The sequence below is a fragment of the Ruditapes philippinarum genome, unplaced genomic scaffold, assembly GCF_026571515.1.
Source record: "Ruditapes philippinarum isolate M1 unplaced genomic scaffold, ASM2657151v2 ctg353_1_1_1_1, whole genome shotgun sequence".
Taxonomy (NCBI): domain Eukaryota; kingdom Metazoa; phylum Mollusca; class Bivalvia; order Venerida; family Veneridae; genus Ruditapes; species Ruditapes philippinarum.
The window spans coordinates 196349-219939 of record NW_026856948.1 but is presented as its reverse complement, the minus strand read 5'-3'; the positions used below and the strand labels follow the sequence as shown (position 1 = coordinate 219939).

At 32.4% G+C, this 23591-nt stretch overlaps 2 protein-coding genes across 4 annotated transcripts; both read left to right on the top strand.

Annotated features, from left to right (window-relative positions):
* The first annotated feature begins 2073 nt into the window (after positions 1–2073).
* On the top strand, positions 2074–9846 carry LOC132748228 (snaclec coagulation factor IX/factor X-binding protein subunit B-like). The gene is made up of 4 exons (XM_060737792.1): positions 2074–2232; positions 6656–6768; positions 8826–8919; positions 9491–9846. The coding sequence occupies exons 1-4, from the start codon at positions 2151–2153 to the stop codon at positions 9733–9735; spliced, it is 534 nt and encodes a 177-aa protein (XP_060593775.1). The 5' UTR covers positions 2074–2150; the 3' UTR covers positions 9736–9846.
* Positions 9847–11812: 1966 nt separating this feature from the next.
* On the top strand, positions 11813–23162 carry LOC132748241 (monocarboxylate transporter 12-like). Of its 3 annotated transcripts, none has more exons than XM_060737808.1 (6): positions 11813–12325; positions 19301–19543; positions 19860–20003; positions 20681–21457; positions 22093–22143; positions 22819–23162. In XM_060737808.1, the coding sequence occupies exons 2-6, from the start codon at positions 19333–19335 to the stop codon at positions 23118–23120; spliced, it is 1485 nt and encodes a 494-aa protein (XP_060593791.1). In that variant the 5' UTR covers positions 11813–12325; positions 19301–19332; the 3' UTR covers positions 23121–23162. The 3 variants fall into 3 exon arrangements, with proteins under 3 accessions (XP_060593791.1, XP_060593793.1, XP_060593792.1); XM_060737810.1 differs by lacking the exon at positions 11813–12325 and adding an exon at positions 16137–16503; XM_060737809.1 differs by lacking the exon at positions 11813–12325 and having other exon boundaries at positions 17822–19543.
* The last annotated feature ends 429 nt before the right edge of the window (positions 23163–23591 follow it).

Genomic DNA, 23591 nt, shown 5'->3' with positions numbered 1-23591 from the left:
CCTCTGTATCGTCCTCTAACCTATCCATGTTTAGTCTGATATGAGATTATTTCCAATTAAAATAAAAAGAAAGACTATACTTTATAAATATGTGACTGCTAGACACCGTTCACATCTACTAGACCCTGTATATTAAACTACTACACTCCGTTCACTTTTTGTTTTCTTTGCTAGACTCTGTACACAAGGCAAGGCAGATTTTTGCGAATTTTGTTAAAAGCAGCTCGAGTTGAAGGGTGTAAACTCAAATATAAGTAGAGGGATGACTATAATTTGTGTTAAACGGCGAATTTTGATACAGCAAATGCGTTTTGGGTTTGATTTAGTGGTAAATATCAACATCGTTCGCACCTGTCAACAAATACGCTACACTTTTTCGCAAAGTTAACAAAAAGTAGTCAATGTGCAGACAAAAGCAAATATTGCTCTAAAACTGTGTACTCGTTGTGCAGCTTTCTACTTTCGTTTTTGGTGTTTTTAGGGGCTATATCCGGTGGACGCTGTACAACAGTGACTCGTATTTACCAGAGATGCAAAATGGCTTTCACCGGCAACATTCTAGATTGATCACTTTGCACGCGTCCTTTTATTATACAATTGATTTAGGTTTAGGCTACTGCAAGATGATTCTTAAACGTTGTACTTTATTTAGTTTCTACCTATTTGTAGAACGACCTTTCTATTCTAATCAGCGTCATTCAATATAAGTGAATAAATGTGTTTTTCAATATTCGACCAAAATAGTTTTACTTACATCGGAGCGTTTTCATTATTTCTAGAAACAGTTTTATCAATATGGAATGAGCCAAGCTATTTACTGCAACCAAATATTTTTGATAAGGGACATCAGGGGCAAATACTTTATCTGTAAAACTTACTTTCATTTCCTTGTTGTTTTTTTGCGTCTGTTTGCATTTTAATTATTTATGTCATTCTTAACCTAACAATTTTATGAAACAATTAAAATATAATACTTACAGTAAGTAATAGGCAGAATATTTTTCATGCAAACTTGTAAAGTTATAATTTCACCCCAACATTAATACTTTCATTAAACATGATATTCTTTTTGATGGATGACAAACTACACAAATTTCTTGATGTAAGGGGTATTTTCTTTTTTTATGTTACAATTAAGAAATTATCAATGATTTTAACCATAGACGACTAGTGCCGGACGACAGACAAAACTTTGATGAACGGTAACGCAAATTCATCCAGTCCCGGTCATCTCTGTGTCACTCAGAAGTTCATAAATTCTAAATTAAACATACTAAGCAAGTAATAAGAAAATGTAGAAATATTCCGATCAAAATATACAATATCTAACCATTAATATATTGTTCTATAACCTCTGCATTTTAAATCAGTATGTAGTCTTCTTCACCATAGCAAGATTCATTAAGAAGAAATTATTAACAGTAAAATTAATAGTCCTTCCTTTCTTGCCTTTTTAAATATTCATCATATATTTTTGCGAATCGAAGCAGAGATAACACTATGTTGCATCTTGTATGTACTCGTACATGTACATTAAATTGCTATAGGCTAATTCCAATTTAAAACAATTGACAACATATTTTACTTTATAAATTTTTATCGTTTTTTTTTTTTTTTTTTTTTTTTTAAGTATTTTACTCATTCTTTCTGCTTTTCATTTTGTCAATGTCAATGTTACACTAACCTGATATTGTCCGAAATATTTTATAAAAGCTCGATTTCCCGTGTATTAAATGACAATTTATATTAAAAAGCATGTCCAGAATGTAGCAACTCGGTGATATTGTTCAATTTGTTTGTTTGATTTTCTGCATGACTGTCTGACATTTCTTAATGAATCATAAGTCATTAAGATATATTTCTATTCGTTATCATTATTATATATTTAGATACATTATGAAGGAAATCTTAGAATGCGCATTTAGATTCACGATCAACATGCAAATTTCACGAAATAAATGACACACACTACTGAGAAAATAATATTAAAATTCATCACAGTTATGTTTAAATGAAACTTTTATGCGACATCGTGTCATATCTACACGAAAACTGGCAAACAAAAGACAGTTGTGTCTGTCATCATAATAAACGGACCGTATAAAAGAAATTAATCCGACTCATAACTGCTAGATTTGACAATTGCGATCATGGAGTGTAGACGCTTATTAATGGTACTTGTGCAGGTTTTCATTTCGAGTTGCTTACTATGCATACACCAAGTCGCGTCTCGTAAGTAAAATCTTACTTCCTTTTTAACTTCTTAACACTTTGCGATTCCAGATAACTAAATTCAGCGTAAAAAATAAATCAAAATTGTGAAAACTACTTTAAAAAAGAGGGATGTATAAACTTGAAAATTGGAATAAAGATTAAAAAGAGGGAAATTGACTAATGTAACTTTTCTTTGTATAGCGTAACATGTTTAATACTGATTAAGTTTGAATGATATATCTTTATAAGGATACTTTATTGTCACTCCGATACTTCTGGAGCAATTTTTGTCTTTTCATGCATTTCAAGAAGTGGATTTATGTGGATTGTATACGCTTAAGGCTTTCATATCTTTATGTACTCGTATTTATTTGTACACTTGAATTTGATGTTTAATTTGAATCATTTTTCTAAGAAATGGCATGAATCTAGATGTGTGTTTCTTGTAAGGACGGAACTTGATAAGTACCATGATGATAACAAAATTGCTTACATTAATCTAACTCTATCAAATGCGATATGAAATTAAAGCAGCATGCAGATTGATGGCATTTTTTAAAGTAAAATTTTGTCCAGTAAATAAATTTTCGCTCATGTGGAGGCATACAGCTTTAATATGATAAACATGTAGTATATTTTCAATACAGTTTACGTGTAAATGTGATAGGGTCATTCCGTGGAAAAACGTGTTACAATAGTTCGTTTGTTTCTATGTGGATTAAATTAATGTATAAAATACGTGCATAATATGCACAATACGAACTGACAGCTGTAAACGAGAGTGATCCAGAATGGCATTTCTGACATCATGAAATTTCGTTATGGTTCAATATAATTAATGCTTTGGAAGCCATGGGTTTTACTAAAACAGTTCGCACACAGCACTTTCTGTAACCAATAAGAAAATGCTCAATGACATCCTTGCTAGGCCATTGAGTTAAATAAAAGTTCAAAACCAAGTAGTATTTTACAATAACCAATAACGTGTGCATGCATGTCTTATTTGAATTCTAATTTACCGCCCTATTTATTTAGCCTATGATTGAATTATGAAAATTACACATTGTATAAACAACATTTTTTTTTAATTTGCCTGCTAAATTGTATCATAATATTTTAATTAATTTCTTTAGTTGCTATAAATTTCTATCTACAATTAAAGCAAGACGGATAAAACAATGAAAACTCTGTGAAATGATATTCGTGAAATAAAAGAAGATTTATATTCATAATAAATTCACAAATTCATGGTTTATTTTGGTGACTTATTAATCTAGACGACAACTTTGTTTTCTTTTCGCTTGTCAGTTACAGTTACATTTCTTCGTCACATCTAAAACTGGACATAACAAAACTTAGTACTTAAAAAATGAATACTTGAAAGACACGTTTGAAGAGAGTGAAGCTTCTGTTTTCGCGTTTTGCATAATTTTATAACGCGTATAAATGCTTATGAGAATGTAAGGCATAATCATCATTGAAGATTTGAAACGAGGCTACAGTAATATGTTATTTATAGAGGGCGTTTATTTTACATAGGTAACGTTGGCTAACGCTTTATGACTTATTTTGTACAATGTCACGTTTTAACACTCATTTGATCGCGTCTCGGAAAATCGTACGAGGGTATGTTAGTCATATAATTTAATACACAAACAGGTTCAAAAAAATTGTTTAAACATCTTCTGTTCCTGTCCGCGTTCAAGAAAAGAGTATATTACATACAAGGGGGTTAATCCATGCGCGCGCATCCTTAAAGTTCTGATACCGCGAACACTTCATCGGCCGGTATTTCGAAGAAAAATGAGTGGTGTGAAATAACCAGATAAAGGTTTGAATTTAATTTGTTTTGCAAAGAAGATGTCCTAACTTCTAGTTTTTATATACAAAATGTCTTGAAGTAACTCTTTCCTGTTTTGTCAGTATTTCGCGTTGAATGCGATTTTGATTCTGGATAGTGCGTACACCCGGCGTTGAATGTTACAGAAAATGAGCAAATATCGATTAAACTGGCCGTTTTAAACGGCTGGAAGTTATTCTGTTATAGAATCCTTTTCAAAAATATATTTTCAACCTACGTTCCAATTCATTTGTACTAAAAAAGTATTTAAACGCACTATTTACAGAAAACAGAGATTATGATACTGCGAACACTCTAAAAAAATCCAGATACTGCGTACACATAACTATGCAATTGATAGAAAGTACATTTTATCCGAAGCAGTCTAAGGTTATAAAATGATAAAGCGGATTGCACGGGTGTCCCATTTGAAGAATTATTTAAAATCCACATCCTAGAAAATGTTTAGAATTAACATTTATTTATGCAATTTGTTTAGGTATTTATGTAAAACCTGGTGAATAATTGTCTATCTTGATAATGTTCTTATACTCTACATTTCAAAATAAATTACTTCTTACAGTCAAATTTATATCTTAATTCAGACAATGAATGTGTGTCGATTTTGTGGTGAATTCTTTGCCATTGAATCTTCTCTCAGACAGCATTGGGCACGACATCGGCAAGATGGCCCCTACAAATTTGATATATGTAGTCATGTGGCTTTTTCGGAGTACCATTACAAAACACACATGCAGCGCCATTCCTCTGAACGCAAGTACGAATGTAAATGCGGCAAATAGTTCAAGACATCTCATGATTTGATTTAAAACGCCATGAACAATGAAAGAGCCAAACAAAAGGAATTCAAATGTGATAAATGTGGCTTGGACTTCTCTAGTAATGAAGATCTTAGTGATCACAAAGATAAGCACGAGAATCAAAAACGTCATAAATGTGGCAAATATGGGCAATCATTCAGGTATAAATGCAATCTAAACAGAATGCACGAAGGGAATGAATTTACATGTAAACATTGTGGGAACAAATTTCCAAGCAAAGCAGCCATTTCGTCCCAACTCTCATATGCATGTAAAGATCCTCTCAAGTGCAGTATTTGTAAAAACCTATTCAGTCACACCAAAACTCTTAAGGAACACATGAAAAGGAAACACAGTTAAAAGTTCGTGTAACATGAACGCATTCCAAGGAAATAACTTGCTGCAAGCGTTTTTAGTTCAAGTTACAAATATATGCTATTTTCTTGTGCAATTTAATTTACCATGTTTTTGCCTATGAAGTGTCTGTAAAGATTGCATTTATACCTGAATGTTTTGAATCCGTTTTATCATTTTATAAACCTTAAACTGTTTCGAATAAAATGTACTTTCTATCAATTGCATAGTTATGTGTACGCAGTATCTGGATTTTTTTTTAAAAGTGTACGCAATATCATAATCTCTGTTTTCTGTAAATAGTGCGTTTAAATACTTTTTAGTACAAATGAATTGGAACGCAGGTTGAAAATATATTTTTGAAAAGGATTTTACAACAGAATAACTTCCAGCCGTTTAAAACGGCCAGTTTAATCGATATTTGCTCATTTTCTGTAACATTTCAACGCCGGGTGTACGCACTATCCAGAATCAAAATCGCATTCAACGCGAAATACAGACAAAACAGGAAAGACTTACTTTAAGACATTTTGTATAATAAAAACTAGAAGTTAGGACATCTTCTTTGCAAAACAAATTAAAGTCATACCTTTTCTGATTTCTTCACACCACTCATTTTTCTTCGAAATACCGGCCGATGAAGTGTTCGCGGTATCAGAACTTTAAGGATGCGCGCGCATGGATTAACCCCCTTGACATAAAAATGAATGAGATTTTTTTCACATGAATATACGCATTGAAATAAATAATAATTAAATGTGTAGAGATATTTTCCTTACACTTTTGTACGCTATTTATCATTTGAAGTTTATAGGTTAATAAGAATTGATTAACGAATGCTCATCTTCCTACAATTATAACAATGTCTAAAATATCGTGAGTAGGTACACAATTAGTACACTCGGTTTCTAAAAATAGCAATTGGTATATAAATAATTCACTTTATTCTTTTATATAAATGCATAAATTTTCTTTATATAAAAAGACTTCTACACGATATGGAAAATCAAACCATGTCAACAAATCACAATATTTTATAACTTTTTTATATACATGTTTAATTTTGCAGCGTATGTTAGACTATTATATAAAAAAATTTCCGTAAAAGTGTATTTTGACCACTGTGTTCGAGGCCCTTGTCCGGAGATTATCGGAAAGGTCCGGAAAGTTGCCGTTAGTAAAGTAATTATTACGGTTATATTGCATTAAGAACAAGGGCGTTATTAAATTTTGATAAAAAAAATGGTTTTATACCTCTCGGGCCGCTAGGTTAAGGTTTTATATCATACAGCCGTCAACACTCGGCCATATCATCCGTGAAAGTTCTAAGAACGAGTTTAATAGTGCAATTATTGTCCTTCAGTTTGGTAATATAATGTTAACTTACATTTTTAATGAGGAAATTGTCATTGCAAAATATTTTCAGAAAACCAGCCGAATGCTCCAACTTGTCCGACTGGATGGCAAATGATCGTTGGTCAAACCGGAAGTACTTGCGTATGGTTAAGCACTAATAAAGCTTCATGGATAAATGCAATGGTTTGTATTTTTACTAGATATTTTCAAACCTGACAATGTATATTATACGTAATTATCATGTACAAGGTATATGTAATACTCCCTTCTTCTCCTCGACACGTTATGATGGAATATCATTCGTTGGAATCAGTCCAATTATCGTGTGTTCAGTCCTATTCCATATGTCCCCATATTGTTCTTGGGGGTTACCTTTTGTAGTTTTTGAAATAAAATCAAAAGTGCCACTGAAAAGTTTTTATAGTTTTGAAACATTGAAAAGGAATCCTTTCCCATACTTACCATAACCCCTCGACGTCTGTGTAGCTTGTGTAAATATTAATGATGCATTGTCTATAAAACGGACATATTTCATTTGATATGATTATCTAACTGCATGTAGTGCAGGACGGTGAATCATGCTTCTGAACAAGCCACTGCAATTTACTTTGTTTTCTTAAATTTTGCTACCATTGTAACAAATTGAAGGTATTAGGACCCTAATGGGCACTATAAGGAACTGAAAAATTGACATCATAGGTCAGATGTATACCTTAACCCTTTACCACATATATACGCGAAACAACGCACTTTCGACCCCCCCCCCCCCCCCCATTTTTTAGGCCTCAAATAGTGAAAAAATGTCCTATTTGGGCCCCAAACATAAGTTTTCGTTTGAGAAATGTTGCTAATGAGCACTTTTTCGACGCCGCCCCCATCCAAAAGATACATCAGGGGGTTGCCAGAAGGGGGACGTGCCCCCTTCTGTTAGGGTGGTTTGAAGGGGGGCGGAGTCCCCCTCATCGCCAAGAAAATTTTGGACTTGTGAGAGGCTAAAATGACCCCAGGTCGATCATAATGTAACGTTTAACCAACGCTGAAAATCCTTTGACTCTATCTCAATCCCTTGAGCAGTTGCAGCACTTTGAAATAAATTTTGATGGAAAAATCGAGGCAAAATAGTGATTTTTTTGGCAATTTTGAGATGTCCCCTAGTTGCCATGGTAAGAGGAAATTGAAGACTGAGCATGTCTTTACAAAGGCAATGGTCCAGTCAACATTTGTGCCAAGTTTGATTAGTATTGAAGCATTTTTCATAGTTTCATAGCAGTTTAAACTTGTAACAGGAGGCTTTTCAGTGAAAACGGCCATTTTTCACAATATGCTGATGGGGGAAAGGGTTAGAGTACACCTGTATGCAAAATTTAAACAAAGTTTACCGTGCGGAAATCAAGTTATGGCCACTTTTCTGAACTCAAGCTAGGATGTTATGAGGGCCCTTTTTTAGAAATGAGGAACCTTTAAATAATCTACAATAACTTTCTAATGAAAAATGTTTTCCCATTAATTTTTGGTAAGAAACAAATAGTACCATTCAGCTAACAATCCACATACGCAAAATTATGGTTTCTACATAAAATTTATGAAATCGGTAAAAAAATGTTACCCTACCCCACCCATTTTACCACGTGTCTGACCATTTTTCTACATAGGGAGCCTAATTTAAAAAATTCTTAAAATTTACCCAAATGAGTGCCTGTTTTCAAAGTTTCCCTAAATTTTTAAAAAAGTATATTGGTTGATCTTGTAAAATATGAAATACTTTTACTGTCTAGTTTTGATTATATTACACTTTGAAAATATCAGGTATCATATTTATTACTAGATTTAGCATAATTTAGCCAATAAATACCTATATAAATTAAAAAATCAAAAATAAACACTTTTTTCTTTCCAAATGGGACATGAGAGATACATAAATAATGTTAAAAGAAAAAAAAGAAAGAAAAAAAAGTTGACCCTTCTGGGGATTGAACCCATGGCCCTCATTTTCAATGTAGTTAACAGTAGTTCTAGCCTATTTGAATACTCTTCAACGCGGAGGTAATGCATTAGGGTGCTAATACCTTAAGCCCGCTTTATGAGTAATTTGCTGAGTACTGTAACCTTAGATTGTTTTGTGTGAATATTTTGTCACTTGCAGATTTCTGTCAGCTCAGATATTTTGTGTAAATAGCATATCTTGTCACATAAAGTTCGCATGAGGATATGATGATTTTGTATGCTTGACTCAATTGCAGAGTTGGTGCCAAGTTCTGGGTGGACATCTTGTAGAATATAAATCACAGAACTTCAACAGTCAACTTGCTAATATGATACGATATAAACAGCCAGGTAAACATGTGTTTATATATTATATCATGATTATATCTACTATGTTCATGAAAAAGCCTAGCCACATATCTTATGATAACCCTTTCTTAAAGTGCACTGGAATGACAACTGTCGAGAGCTACACAGTAATTTGGAGATATATCTCGTAAAAACCATTTGCAAGAGGCAATGTGCCATGTCTTTTTCCCAACGCTTGGATTCCGAGCCCTTGTTGAGTCACCACCATGTCTCATTTTCAAATGGTACTAGCAATCCTTAATCAGCCTACAATATAGGCTTTCATAAATTAATTAGTTATATATAATAAATGATCTTTAAGTAAACTGATGAAAGAATTATAATAACTTAATATTTATCGCTAATCAATGAAAATCTTGATAAAATCAGACTTGTATATCAATTGCTATTGTTTATACTTTATAAAAATTAAAATACCCTGTATAGAAACTGAAAATGGCGAGATCTGGTTGTCCCTTGGTATTATAACGGAACAATGACGAAGTTTTGTGTTTTTCCTACACGTGTTTAAATTTAAAATCACTGCAATAACAAAATCGTTTTTTTATCATAGGAAAGTACTGGATCGGTCTAACGAATGTTGAGAATAATTTTATATACCAATGGATGACTTCGAAGCAGGTTGCTTTTCAACTTCCTATGGCTGCCCCGCCAATGTTGACATTCTTCAAACCAGGTCAACCTTTCGGCGATAAAGCCAAACCATGTGTTAACACTGACGATAAAGGAGAATGGCTACTTGATTCATGCAAGACAGAATGCTTTTTCGTTTGCCAGAAAAACAACCAAGTGAAATGAGCAATTGTAATTACGACACACAATTAGGACATGTCAAGAAACATTAAATCGACCATTGTTGCTTTTCGTATTTGTTTAAGTCCTTTTTGTATAAATAAAATTTATAAATTGTTTCGAAAATTGATCTAACACATTGATGAATTATATATATGCAAATCTTCTTATTGAACTAACCTCTCAATTATTTATACGCTCCCTTCGCACCTCAGTGACTTCAAGAAAGTGAACAATAGTAAACCATTCGACCGATGAACAAGAGAGTAAATGATTTATATTGCGTGTTGCCGGTCCGAATCTAAAGCAATCAGAATTATTCTTAGTTATCCGAAAAAAGAAACATGAAAACACGTAATTTAAGTGCTATTAAAGGCAATTCTATGTGTTTTGTAAATACAAGAGCATCAGGGTCTCCTGAAAAAAAATCGAAGGCAGTTTATCTTAGTGTATCGGATAAACTTATAAAGTACAAAATGGACTTAAATAATTATTCTGTTTGTGCCATATGAAAAAGCTTAAATTACTTACTAACGTTTAAAGAACCTGTTAGACGATTTACAGGTTTGACGATTATAGGCGCTTCAATTGGAACGAATTTGAAATACAGTATACAGTCAAATACTGACAGCATCACTCGTTTGTTTCAAAAGGCCATGAAAAATCACGGGTTGTTCTATGTTGCAAGAAAGTGTTTACTGATTACTTTGCTAAATACATGATGTGACATTGAATGAAGAATTCAAATTAAAACATCAGTTTCAAATAGTTCAAAAAATATTTTTCAAATCTTCAATACACATAACAAAATATGAATAAATATACATGTCTAAAAATAGTTTTAAAGTAATGAAAATAACAATGAAAATTCTTATTATACCTGTATAAATCATTTTAGTTTTAACAATTAGATGGTAAAAACCAACATGACATTGAAAACAAAACTGGTTAATAATATAAGTAATAATAATATATGTAATAATATAATAATATGATAATAAGTAATAATATAATATAAGTTTATAGAATAGAGTGAAATAAGAATCCCTAAGGAAAGCCCAACGCGGCTAAATTGAAAATGCTGCAAACTTGGTTTGATTGAGCCTGTTCGTGGACGGTACTGTCAAGTGCAAACTACTATCCACGCCCCTTAGCACCGGCTTAAGCAGAATTCAACATTTAACGTGAACTGGTAAAATTTAGAATAAATAATACTTGATTAGCAGTGTAAGGACAGTCCTATTGTTAAACCTTTCAGAGAAAAGCAATAACAACATCAACTCAAGGTGAGAATTCATAATTCTTGTACAAATGTATTTGCATATCGAAGCAAATAATATACAAAGTACTGCATTGCACGTCTAATAATAATAAGCAGTGCCTGATAAGATTAGCTCAATTATCAGCTACATTGTTAATCTTTGCCCATTTGTGTTATGTAATGATAGCTTATCTTGCCACTCAACACAGCATGCAGTACTGGCTATTTACCTATCTGTTAATGGAAGGTAGTGAGGTAGATAATCCTATTGACTTAATGGTAGGTTTTTAGCCATTACAACCTGAAATACAATGTAGAATCAGTTCAATCATCCAAGAAACTACATTTAATCCTGATGAATTATTTAAAGCTGCAAGCAGGCAGAAAAATAATATGACAATGGTCTAAAACCTATAGAGAATAATTGCGCGAGTCTTGATCTGGAGATGATACACTTAAACTGCTTATAAAAATTTATGTCGAGATTGGGATGTTTGGCAGGTTCATATTTGGTTCTGTCTTAAATAACATACTTAGAATTACAAAATTCAACGATCTGATAAAATATAAATACTCATATGATGAACAGAAACACATTGTTCATGTGGATCATCCTTTAACTTGACGAATCAATCAGCTTTTCCTAGACAAGAGGTTACTTTAACAATGACCTTATTTGAAGTGAATAGAAAAAGGTACAGTATATCAAATTTTGGAGATTAGTAAGACCAAGGAGGAATATCTTCTTTGACATTTCTATTTTCATTATTGTGTTTGTGTGAAGTGAAGATAGGCAGCAAGAATAATTGAGTACCGCTCAAGCCGGTGCTAGGGGCGTGAAGAATGTTGACGTATTCATTATCCCTCATGTACACACTCAATGAAACCGAGTATGCAATTCTCTTGTAATGTTGGTGTGATTAATGCTTACGATGGATCACTTTATTTCCAGATTTTAATACCTTAAGCCGTAGACTAAAGTTATAAATAAACGACCGTCACGTGTGTCTCCTCTCTCTTATCAAGTAAGCATATAAACGTGCAAATATTAATTGAAATAAATCTTGTAGTTAAGTCAGCTATCTCACGGATGTAAAATATAATAATAACGTTGTAAATTGTATCACACTATAAAAGTATACGGAACATAATACAGAAATAGACGCTGCACAGTATTTAGACGCGCTTGCTTTATAATCGATAAGAACTGTAAACGGAACTCCTGTCGTAATCAATATGTTCTATCACATGTGTTGGATTACACAACATGGATTTTTAAATTTATATATCAGTTGTAAGTCTGACATTTGGAGGTTTAATTGATCTTCAATCAAGGTACATTTTTACATACATATCCTGTATATTCAATATTGGTATTTAGAAGTACTACTTACAAAATATTAATCGCTGCATTGTCGATAATAGCTCCACTTCTCTGGTGGATTAAATATTTATTTTTCGTGTCAGGTATTTGATATATCTTTCTTAGTTTATAATTCAATCAAACGATGCATTTTACTAAATAAATGGACTAATTATGTTGTAAGTGGGTATTTGTTAGTACTAAAACAATAATTTTAAGGTTTAATGTGTAAAAACAAAGTTGTTAAATTAAACGGTTTTATACAATAGTAATTATATACAAACGGTATAGATTATATAAAGTAATCACCCCGTCCGTTCTTTGCGTTGTTCCCTGTCCTGCTTTTGTTTGGTGTCCTACTGAACGTCTTGCCGGTGGTCATGTGTTGCTGGGTCGTGTGTGTGTGTGTGTGTGGGGGGGGGGGGGGGTTGCGTTCATTGAACGCCACCCTTCTTTGATGATATTATTTTATATTTTATTGCTAATAAGGTATCACGTTATTGTTACGGGAAATCTTGTTATGTAATATTGTGTAGAGGTAGGTATTTGAGAGCTTCAGGTTCGAATCCAGGCCTAACTGCACTTTTGTTCTAACCTGACACGTAATTCCTAGTAGTTAAGATGTATATGGTATTTTAGACTTGCTTTCATAATGGTGGAGGCATGTGTTAAAACTGTGTGAAAAAGTGAATGTCAAAATAAGATAACATTTTGACATCTTTCAATTTTATAATTACATGTAACTTCGCATGAACGATAAATAACTCAGTGGATCAATGAATTTTTGTAATTTATTCATCGCAATTCACCTGTAACGTTTGGTTTATGAAAAAGAGTGGGACAGTCGTTTTGTATATACATGTACCTTTTCCGATATCAATTGTAAGTCAAGTAAACCTTTTAAAATATTATAGTCAATGAAGCTCAACTTGACAATCAATAAAAAATGGACTTAATGATACTTCAATAAATGAATGCTTTTGAAAGTCAGACCAAATCCAAATATTAGTAGTATCATAGTCATTAACATACTTTGTATGTCCTTTTTGCGAAAGTGACTGAGGAAATTATTTTAGGTTTATTGTAGCCTTTCTTAAAAAAAATATAGAATATTCTACATTCGAACGGGATATTTTTATGAAATGATAACATCGGTCAGTTTAATGGTCGAATGCATGCTAAATTCGTAATATTTTCCGCTCATTGATTCTCATCTAAATGTTAAATGACGAGTAAAACTTTCATGAAACTGAAAGTATTGTTTGAAAACAGACATATTTACTTTACTAACATCATGCGATGAGTGAAACATAAATTATCAACAAAAAAAACCCAGCCCATCCGTACTATGCACTTAAAATATTTTTTCCTCAACGTTTGTAACAGTCAATTTATTGGTTAATTATACATGTACTAGTCAAATGTTTTTTAAATATACATAGCTCGTTCTGATCAACTTAACAAAGGCAGAATGCCACTCGGGACATTGGCGCAAAAAAATATCGGACGTGTAGTTCAAATCCCTAGTGATTTTGACTAAGATTTAATCTAAGTGCACGTGTGTAGATGGAAAATTAATAGTTTTGCTTACACATTCGAGTTGATCAGAGGCACAAAATTTAAATGTAGCTCAAAATTTGATTTCAAAAGTTAGCTTTCAAACATTGATGTTCAGCCATTGAGCCCGTGTGAAATGTAAAAGTTCATTAATTGAAAATGTTTCTTCTGTGTCTTTCTTTTTGATACAGATTCATTTATAGCATGTAATGTTACCATTGGGGGGGGGGGGGGTTTAGCTTCGAGCTTTAAGATGGCTCGGATTCGGTTGTAGCTCGAAATTCAAATTTTTTTGGAGAAGAAATATTCAACCTTCGAACTTTCTCAAAATTGAATTGTAGCCTTACATTCAACTTTTGTACACTTTGAACCTAAACGTTTAAGCTGGCCTTGAATTTGAGTGCTGTTTGATGTTCAACAGATGTAAATTTGAATTATATAATCGAAAGCAGCTGCTTAAATTTCAAAACAAGCCCGATATACTACTGCAGAATAGTTAAAATAGTTTTGATGCATTCTAAACGTTTAAAGTTTCAACATATTGTTTATATTAACTTATTAATCTGTAAGCAAAGTTGCCTTATTCTAACTATAACCAAATTGCATGAAATAAATAGTTATTCATAGTTTGATAAACATTCGCTGCAACGCAATTCATTTCAGGCATCATGCAAGATGCAAAATATTATTGATACTAATTATTAGTTTACATGAAAACATAAAACATGGTACAAGCAATTCTACTGCATTATTATACTATTGATCAAGTAATTGTAGAGCGTATGGCGTAGCACACGGCAATTCAGAATATTTCTTTATCTGTCTTGTTCAATTATCTAATAGCAGTTTTTATAACTTTAGTCAGAAGGTAAGAACATTGCACATTTGTCATTTTTTGTTGTAGATAGCGTAAGATAGTGTATTATACCGATATTGTTTGCATCTCCCAACACTGTTGGATACTGCACATTTTCTGATCCCGGTAAAGTTTCATAAAAGTTCATAGTCAACTCCCGGTCGTGACTGAATGACCATAGTTTATATAAACTATGGTCAAATTTTCAACATAACGAACGTCACTTTATGTGCTAAAACCATGGAAATCTGCACACCTTTTGCAAAGTATTTTTGTTTCTTTTTTAATACACGTAATACGTACATTTCTTCATCATAATCATCATCATCATCATCACCATCATCATCATAACTATTACTTTTATTTATCATCATCATCATCATCATCATCGTCATCACCATCCTCATCATCATCATCATCACTATTATTATTATTATTATTATTAGTAGTAGTAGTAGTAGTAGTAGTAGGAGTAGCAGTAGCAGTAGCAGTAGCAGTAGCAGTAGCAGTAGCAGAAGCATTAGCAGTAGCAGTAGCAGTAACAGCAGCAGCAGCAGTAGGTAGTAGCAGCAGTGGTGATGGTGGTGGTATTATTATTATTATTATTATTATTATTATTATTATTAACGAACCGCTCTTTATATTTTTAACTTTAATCGTACACCTTTCTATTATAATAAGTTACTAGGAGTTTTATCAGTACCGTATAAACATTTTCATACTAAATTGCTGAATATTTTGGTAACATATGAATTTTATGAGATGACCGGAAACCTACTTGAAATGCTAAATAAACAACTTGTTTATATTATGTCCAAGCTACCTACATATGTATTATGAATTTACATTTATTTATAGTCTACAAGCATGTACATGTATATGTTGACTAACAAGTAAAGCAGCTAAAAGTTTAGTCTAGCTATTTTTAAATGAAATTAAAAGGCAGTTAAAAATTTAAAAAATAACCTTTAAAAAACGCAAACCATTAGGGTTTTTCCCTGTCGTCTTAAAATTAATAAGTTTAATAGTGTTTGGTATTTTTGTAGGAAGTCAAATAAACTTTGTTTACATTTTGCAATTTTTTATCGGGAAGAAACCAATTCAGTGCTATTTACTCAGGTAAAAGTTTAAAAAAATCTTTTTTAGGCATAATGGGGGTGGGAAATATAAAAATACACGAAAACATTTTTTTAATTTTTAAATTTTGTTCTTAAAAAATGACGTAATAGTGAAGGTCATCTTTTTTTTAACCCAAAACGAAAAACTACGTCTGTGTTTTATCTATTTATTAGTAAAGCGAAGTGCACGTATGTTATGGAAATAAAATCGTAATTATGTTGCCTTCAAAATCGTGCTCTTACATTATTTAAAAAACCAAAACCATGTCATAAAACTTGTCACGAAAATCAAAATAATGTAATAATATATAATTGTAGTACGAATTTAATATACGCTGTGATTTAAATAGACATGTGAGCCGTGTCATGACAACATCAGTCTGATCAGGATCCATGCTGTTCGCTTACCAACCCTATTACAAGTAGAGAAACTGATAGCGAACAGCATGGATCCAGATCAGACTGCGCGGATGCGCAGGCTGGTCTGGAGCCATGCTGGTCGCAAACCCATTATGTTGGTATTGTCATGACACGGCTCATGTCATGTTGTTATCTATGTAAACAGCCGCATGTGTTTGACTACATGGTTTATACTGTATTGATCAATATATTTAACTAGGTATGTTTACTTTTTAATACATATATTATATTCATTTATATTCTTTAAGCTTTCTTAAGTACGGTGACGAATAGTGATTCTTAATCTATACAATGTACTATTTACCAAAAAAGGAAAATCGATACGGCGTTCATCTTGTTATATTTTTGTGATCGAATTTTATCGAGTTCATGGATTCATGATATTTAAAATATAAATGTTTATAAAACGACAATGAAATATCGGCGATGTTCAAAACATAAGAATTAAGGTTTGAAAATTGAAGTTGAAACTAAAAGAGCACTTTAAGTGAAATGCGATGGTGGAGATGTGTTAGTACTTATCCACTGGGGTGACGCCCGTTTACCATTTGAATTCACCCCGGCAAGGTTTTAGGGCCTCCATCGTTCCCGGCGGCTGCAAACAGTGTGCCTTTACTATCGGAAAAAAATGATGACTTCACTTCAACCGGAGCAGAAATCAAAAGCGAATGAAGTAGAAAAGTATTTCATGACAAAACATTCGACATGACTTGCGGCATCGGGAACGAACTTGGTTGCCCTATTCAATATTCACGCCTGCTATTAAGCTACTAAGGACGGTAGTTTGTTTTTTCTGACTCTACTCGATAAAATGTGCTACCCTTTCCAAAGTAAAGGGAAATTTACCATCATTATAACTTGAGAAACCATGTCGACTTTTTAAAATTTGTTCTCCCTTTTGTTTCGATTTAAAAGTCCCACCATTTTGTTTCTCAAATTTTTATATTTGTAAAAATTTTTGATATTTGCCCCGGAAATGAGTTCCTTTTAAATTCTAAATTTTTAATTTAGTTCCCGTGATTGATTAAATTACAATTTTATATTGCCTCGTGTGTATTTGTACTTTTTTACTTGTAATTTTTGGGTATGCAGACATCTGACCCCTGAGTTTTTTTAATAAATCAAATTTTCAGGAAAGGTATTTGTAAGTTTTTTTATAAAATTTAAACTTACATTTAAAACAGCCGTGTATGATACAAACAAGTTGTATACGTACAGTCTGAAAAATAAATAAATTTAGCATATAATCGTGAATGCGAAAAATTCTGAATATGGCATTACAGATGTTACATACATGTATACATCAAAAAGGTAAAAGTTAATATGCAGTGGTATTGAAGCTTTTTCTGCTAATGCATCTTTGCGTTTTAGAAATGAACCGCCACTGCACTTTTCAAAGCCTAGGCAAGTAAAATTTTTAACAATGTCGATGCTCTGGTCGCTATATGCCCAAGCCTGATTTCTTGTTAATAGATCGCCCAATACTATGCCTTTAATTGTTTTTTATCAACGTTAATTGTTAGTTATTTTACTGTACAATACGCCTTAAATTGGTTTGAAGAGCTCAACAGTACACTGCATATCCGTTGAAATCGGCCGATTTTTATGTTTAAAGTGAAGGAAAGTTAAATGTCTGTCATTCGTATTTAAGTACTAAGTATTCAATATACATGTAATCAAGTTTTTGAAATACTCAACAGTTAAGGTCACCTATCCATAACGTACGACCTAATTGTAAGAAGAAACTATTTTATCCACGCGTTTGTTAAACAAGTCAATATTGTATACGTTATATGCCGCAAGTCTCAGGCGGTATATTTGTCGCCGCTATATACTAAATCATTGTAAATTTGAAAACAGTATTTATCTAGTTTTATCCAAACAATACAATCAATATCATTCCGTGACAGTTAAACACCCGTTCTGATACTGTCCTTTATATGGACAATTACACCACCGCTTGCTCATTTAGTTCGCCTGTGTTTAAAGCTTCTAAATAATTGTGTTAAAATGGATGCTATACCCATTTAACGAAATGTTCGTGTTTCTATTGGTGAAAGTTTCAGACAGACATATTACATCATATTCTGAGTTAAAAGTAGTGAAATCCTCGCAAGACCGTTTCGTTTGGGTTAATATTTCCACATTCTAGGATATAACCTTATTGCCATTTTCGGTTAAACCCTTGACTTGAGGCTATGGTACGTTCTCTACCTTGTCGATAAACAGCTTGTTTAACGTAAAATATGCCTTCCTCGTACCATCATTGGTTTTCAAAGGCCCCACCTAAGGCCTTATGTTTGTTCGCAATTCCTTTCTGGAAGTGTGGCGGGATACTAACTGCCCTGTTTTTTCAGATTTGATCCTGACTTAAGCACTTTTTCACGGCCTTCAAATTTTATAGGATACACATTTCATTTTTCTTCCGTCACTTTATTTACTATATAACTTAACATGCTAAAATATATTTAAAAACTATATGCAACTTAGTCTCGAAACATAAATGTATACAAGGCGAGGAGCTTACCTTTGCACCACTATTCACTTTGATTTTAATTATGCAAATTCTCCGTTTTTAAAGATATAGTATATCAGTAAAACTTTTAGATAGTTCTTTCTCTTCAATTTCGAATTGCACAGGAAAGAAAGTTGTTGATAATAAAAAATATTATAATTCCAAAAGGAATGATGATATTTAGTTTCAAATGAGGACTCTATGTTCTAAATAATCCAAATAATGATCATTATTCTTTGCAAGGTTGAGGTGTAAACATAAATCAAATTTTGACAGTTTATCAAACAATCTTTGTTGCAAATGAAAGTAACAGGTACATAATCACATTTATCGTTTATGTTTTAAATATAGTACGCAAAATAAGCTTAAACTGCAAATTTCTCAGGCGTACGCGTTGTCGTGACACCATTGTGTAATTAGTGTATTTGTAATACAAATGTATCACACTAATGAAGTATGAATGTGTTTTTCCATGCAACAGAATTCTTTGTCGGTATATGCGAATAGATTAATATGTCTGACGACAAGAGTGAGAGGAAAACGAACATAGATAGAGGATGGGCGTGGGTTGTCATGATCACTTCGTACCTTGGAATGGTAATTCTTTGCACAGCTTTGTACATGAATGGAGTGATTTATGTGGAGCTGTTAAACAAATACGGCGAAGGTGAGGCTAAAACATCTCTAGTAGGCGCCCTCTGTAGTGGACTCCTATGTTGCCTAGGTATGTAAATTTGCATAATTTATACAATGGAAATGAAAAGTGCAAAATTAGCGATCTTCAGGATATATTTTAAAAGACATCATTCACTGTAGGTATAAGCAACTATAATTAATAAACAACTATAATTTGAAATTAAATTCAATGTAATAATTTTTAATAATGTATAAGATTACGGCGATAATAATGTATGTGAAGAATAAGAATTAATGTTTCCGCTGTTTAATCATTCTGTGCACAATACACTGACATGTTCATTATGTTATTAAAGAAACTGAAAAAGGTTACATCATTTTCTTAATGTATCGTTCAATTTTAGCACCTCTCGTGGGAGCCTTAAATAACAAGATCAGCTGCCGGTTCTCAATGATCATAGGTGGTGCAGTTACAACGATTGGCTTTGCTATCTGTGCCTTCGTGGATAGTTTAAACATGATAATCATCTTCAATGGAATTTTTGTAGGTACGATTCAAAGGTAACAACTCTGGTATGGAATTGCCGTTCTTTTCATATCTAGGTATACTTGTGTTAATGTCTACACATAGTGAGCCCGTGACAATATCACTTGCATTTTAGATTACCAAATTATGATTTTGACTTAATCAGCTCGTTATATTTTCTGAATGCTTAATACAGATTTTTATTCCATATTTGTATTATTCTAGAAATCATATAAAAATTAACGTATGTCGTTGTTGCACACTTCGTTTCGTAATTTTCAAAAATTGAAACAGAAGATATCGTCAGTTAAACCATTACAATATAATTGTATTATGTTGTCATTGACATTAAAATGATATAGTCTGGCCAAGGAAGCGCCAGTTCAAAATTTTACATGACGCTTTAATATACATATAAAAACCAAGTCGAAGCGCAAATCACCTGTTAGTAGAATATAATGTAGTTCTTGATTTAACTATAAACGCTACATGTTTATAATCAAGTAACGGTAATCATAGGCTTGAAATAATATAGCTGCAACAAGAAATAACCAAACTTTTTAAATAAAGCTACGGTGTATGGGAACATAAATTATAAAACAGTGGAAGTGTCCTGCATTACAATCCAACCTTAATTGAATATATGTATCTTTAGCATATGTACGTAATAAAAATACTCTTTAATCCTTTGTTTTTCAGGTATTGGGTTCGCCCACTCTATGTCTGGTTTGATTTGCGTCGTTGGATTCTACTTTGAGAAATATCGTGACATCGTTCTTTCCGTTGTGTTCTTAACTGTTGGTATATCTATGTTTATTTCTGCTCCTTTCGGGTTATATTTGCTCGACGTTCATGGCCTTACAGCAACGTATTTGATACAAGCAAGCATTCAGGCACATATGTGCATATTTGGTGTCTTAAGTAGACCGTCTGTAATAGAGAGACAAGTCCAGAAGCAAAAACAAATGGAACGCAAACAAAATTTAAAAATGAGATCAACTTCTTACATTGATATAACGCTGTTAAAGAACCGGTCATATTTGTGTATCCTATTTAGTATATCAACATGGAACTTTTGCCTTTCGGCCGGATTTATTCACCTTCCAAATTATGTTTCAGTACAAGATGGAAGTAATTCAGACATAAGCCTAATCATGCTATTGTTTTCGCTATCAAATCTTGCCGGTCGTTTTCTTGGATCGCTAACAGTTTCAAAATTGCATAGGAACATTGCTAAAGTGTATGCCACAGAACTTGCAATTTCTGGAATAATTACGGCTTTGTTCCCCTTATATTCAAAAATATGGGGTGGACTTTATATATTCACAATACAGCTTGGAATATTTACTGGCTGGCCTAACACTATGATGATGCCAATATCTCTAGATTATGTTGGAATATCGAAACTTTCAGAGGCATACGGATATTATTTCTTATTTTGTGGTATAGGATTTTTCACCGGACCGGTTTGTATAGGTATGTTGATAGTATTCTTTAGAAATAACAGATTAAATCAGTTAAAACTTTTCAAAAAAGATATCAAATAAAACCTTTATGTACCTAGTACAAAAATAACGTATTTTTAATAACAATTTGAAAATGATACCAAATTTTCTTGAATGTATTAATGTAGTAGTGTTAAATGAAATCAATTGTTAAATGAAATCAGCTTTACGTGTGTTTAGAATTTGTTTACTAACATTAAATGAACTCTACTCAGGTCCTATAGCCTAGAATCATATCATCATTAAAATGGAAAACTATGCAATATATAATACGTAAATATTCTAGGTTCTAAATTGATAACCGTTTTTTATTAATTTATTTATTTATTTTTGGCCGGTGTGGAGTCAATTTGCACAATACAATTGATATTCTCAATGAAGGGGATTTAGCGAATGATCTGAAATATTGCACATGAATCATTGGTACAGACCTACATACAGTTAATATATGCAAATCTTGAAAACATACTTCAATCAATCCATGTATAAAACCTCAGTGGAGTCCTTTCAAGAAATTTAAATAGGAATTTTAATCAAAATTAAATTTATGATTGTCCATAAAAAGTAACATCGAAATCATAAAAATGTGTCTTTTTAATGTTTCAGGTTTTATTTATGGTGTGTCGGATTCTTATGAGAACAGCTTTATTGTGGCAGGTTTGTGTAGATAAATGAAATGCCAAATCATATCCTATCTAAAATATTAATATAAATTTGTTTTAAAATATACTTAAATGATATCTAAGTAGCAGCAGTATTCTGGAAAGGAATATGTCAATTAATACCGAATGAAACGAAAGCAAGCAAATTCGTTAGTTACTAGTAATTGTTCCCGTCAGATATCAATTGCTTGAAGATTTAATAATAGTCGCAGCAGTATCAAGCAAGAGAACGTCCTTTAAATATGTTGACAATAAGATATCATTTTATGTTATGCTTTTGGTTATTTCTAAAGTATGTTCAAATAAGGATTACATTCTTAATATACGAATGTTTTTCGACTAAAGAATGTTTTTATGTATAGAAATATCTTTATAATATTAAGTTTGTGAAGTAAGAAACATGCTTCTTATATGAATGCCCTACATTTGACCCTGTCCTTCTTCACCCTTCCATTGGCTTATTACTGAACGTTACCTGCTGGGTTGTGAAACAGTGTCATTAGATGTTTGTTTAAAAAAAAACGATTTTCGCTATTGCTATTTTCATTTAATTGTAAATAACTGGGTTGGTGTATATAGATATAGATATATTTAAGATATGACTATATATCTTTTATTATACGTCATGTGAAGTATAAATAAAAACTCACAGTCTATATTTGTTTTGCAGGTGTAATATTATTTCTTGGTGGCGTGTCCGCAGCTGGATCATTCTTGTGTAAAAGTAGAGAATCAACAAACTCTGAATATGTATCGAATGAGTTGACTATAATAGACATAAAGAATATACATAGCTGTAACAATATTGATGCTAAACTAGGTGCTTCATTAGGTTCCATACACAGCGGCAGTGTAACAGATCTCCTGTCTTGCTCCAGATCTCAGAACTTATATATCAAAGACACAAGTAGCATTATTGAAAATGTTACTGATATTAAAGAAGTAAATGGTTTGTTGAATGATCAAAGATAACACTTGTTTTATACTATTGCTTCTTATAAATGCAAAACGTTTTGTTTCTTTCTTCCTTGTCTTGCACCGTATATAAGTGTTAATAAAACTATGTTATATTACTTGGGAGATATCGAGAGCCTATTGTTTGTTCCAAACTAGATTTCATGTTTATTTCGATTGATGTTTGATGAAATAAAAAAAACAATCACCACTCCTGTGTTTCAAAATACTGTAAATGTGAACATACAACCCGGACTTGCACAACAAGAGCTACGTACGTATCATTGATAATTGAGAAACACTAGATAATTATAGAGACCTCAAAGAAACGTAACAAGCTATTTTCAATACAGGAGACCCGACAGCTTACGAGCCATGCGGCACATCAAGATGCCATTCTTCTGCTATCATGAATTTAACTGTTTGATTCTTCTCTAGTATAAGAGGATCAGAAGAAACTGCTAAACACTTAATATTAACAACCTTATC

Excerpts from the sequence above, each read along its gene's own strand:
- LOC132748241 (XM_060737808.1), top strand. The coding sequence starts at position 19,333 with ATGTCTGACGACAAGAGTGAGAGGAAAACGAACATAGATAGAGGATGG. Across the intron at positions 19,544-19,859 it reads TGGACTCCTATGTTGCCTAG|CACCTCTCGTGGGAGCCTTA; the intron begins GTATGTAAATTT and ends GTTCAATTTTAG. Across the intron at positions 21,458-22,092 it reads CACCGGACCGGTTTGTATAG|GTTTTATTTATGGTGTGTCG; the intron begins GTATGTTGATAG and ends TTAATGTTTCAG.
- LOC132748228 (XM_060737792.1), top strand. The coding sequence starts at position 2,151 with ATGGAGTGTAGACGCTTATTAATGGTACTTGTGCAGGTTTTCATTTCG. Across the intron at positions 2,233-6,655 it reads CATACACCAAGTCGCGTCTC|AAAACCAGCCGAATGCTCCA; the intron begins GTAAGTAAAATC and ends AAATATTTTCAG. Across the intron at positions 8,920-9,490 it reads GATACGATATAAACAGCCAG|GAAAGTACTGGATCGGTCTA; the intron begins GTAAACATGTGT and ends TTTTTATCATAG.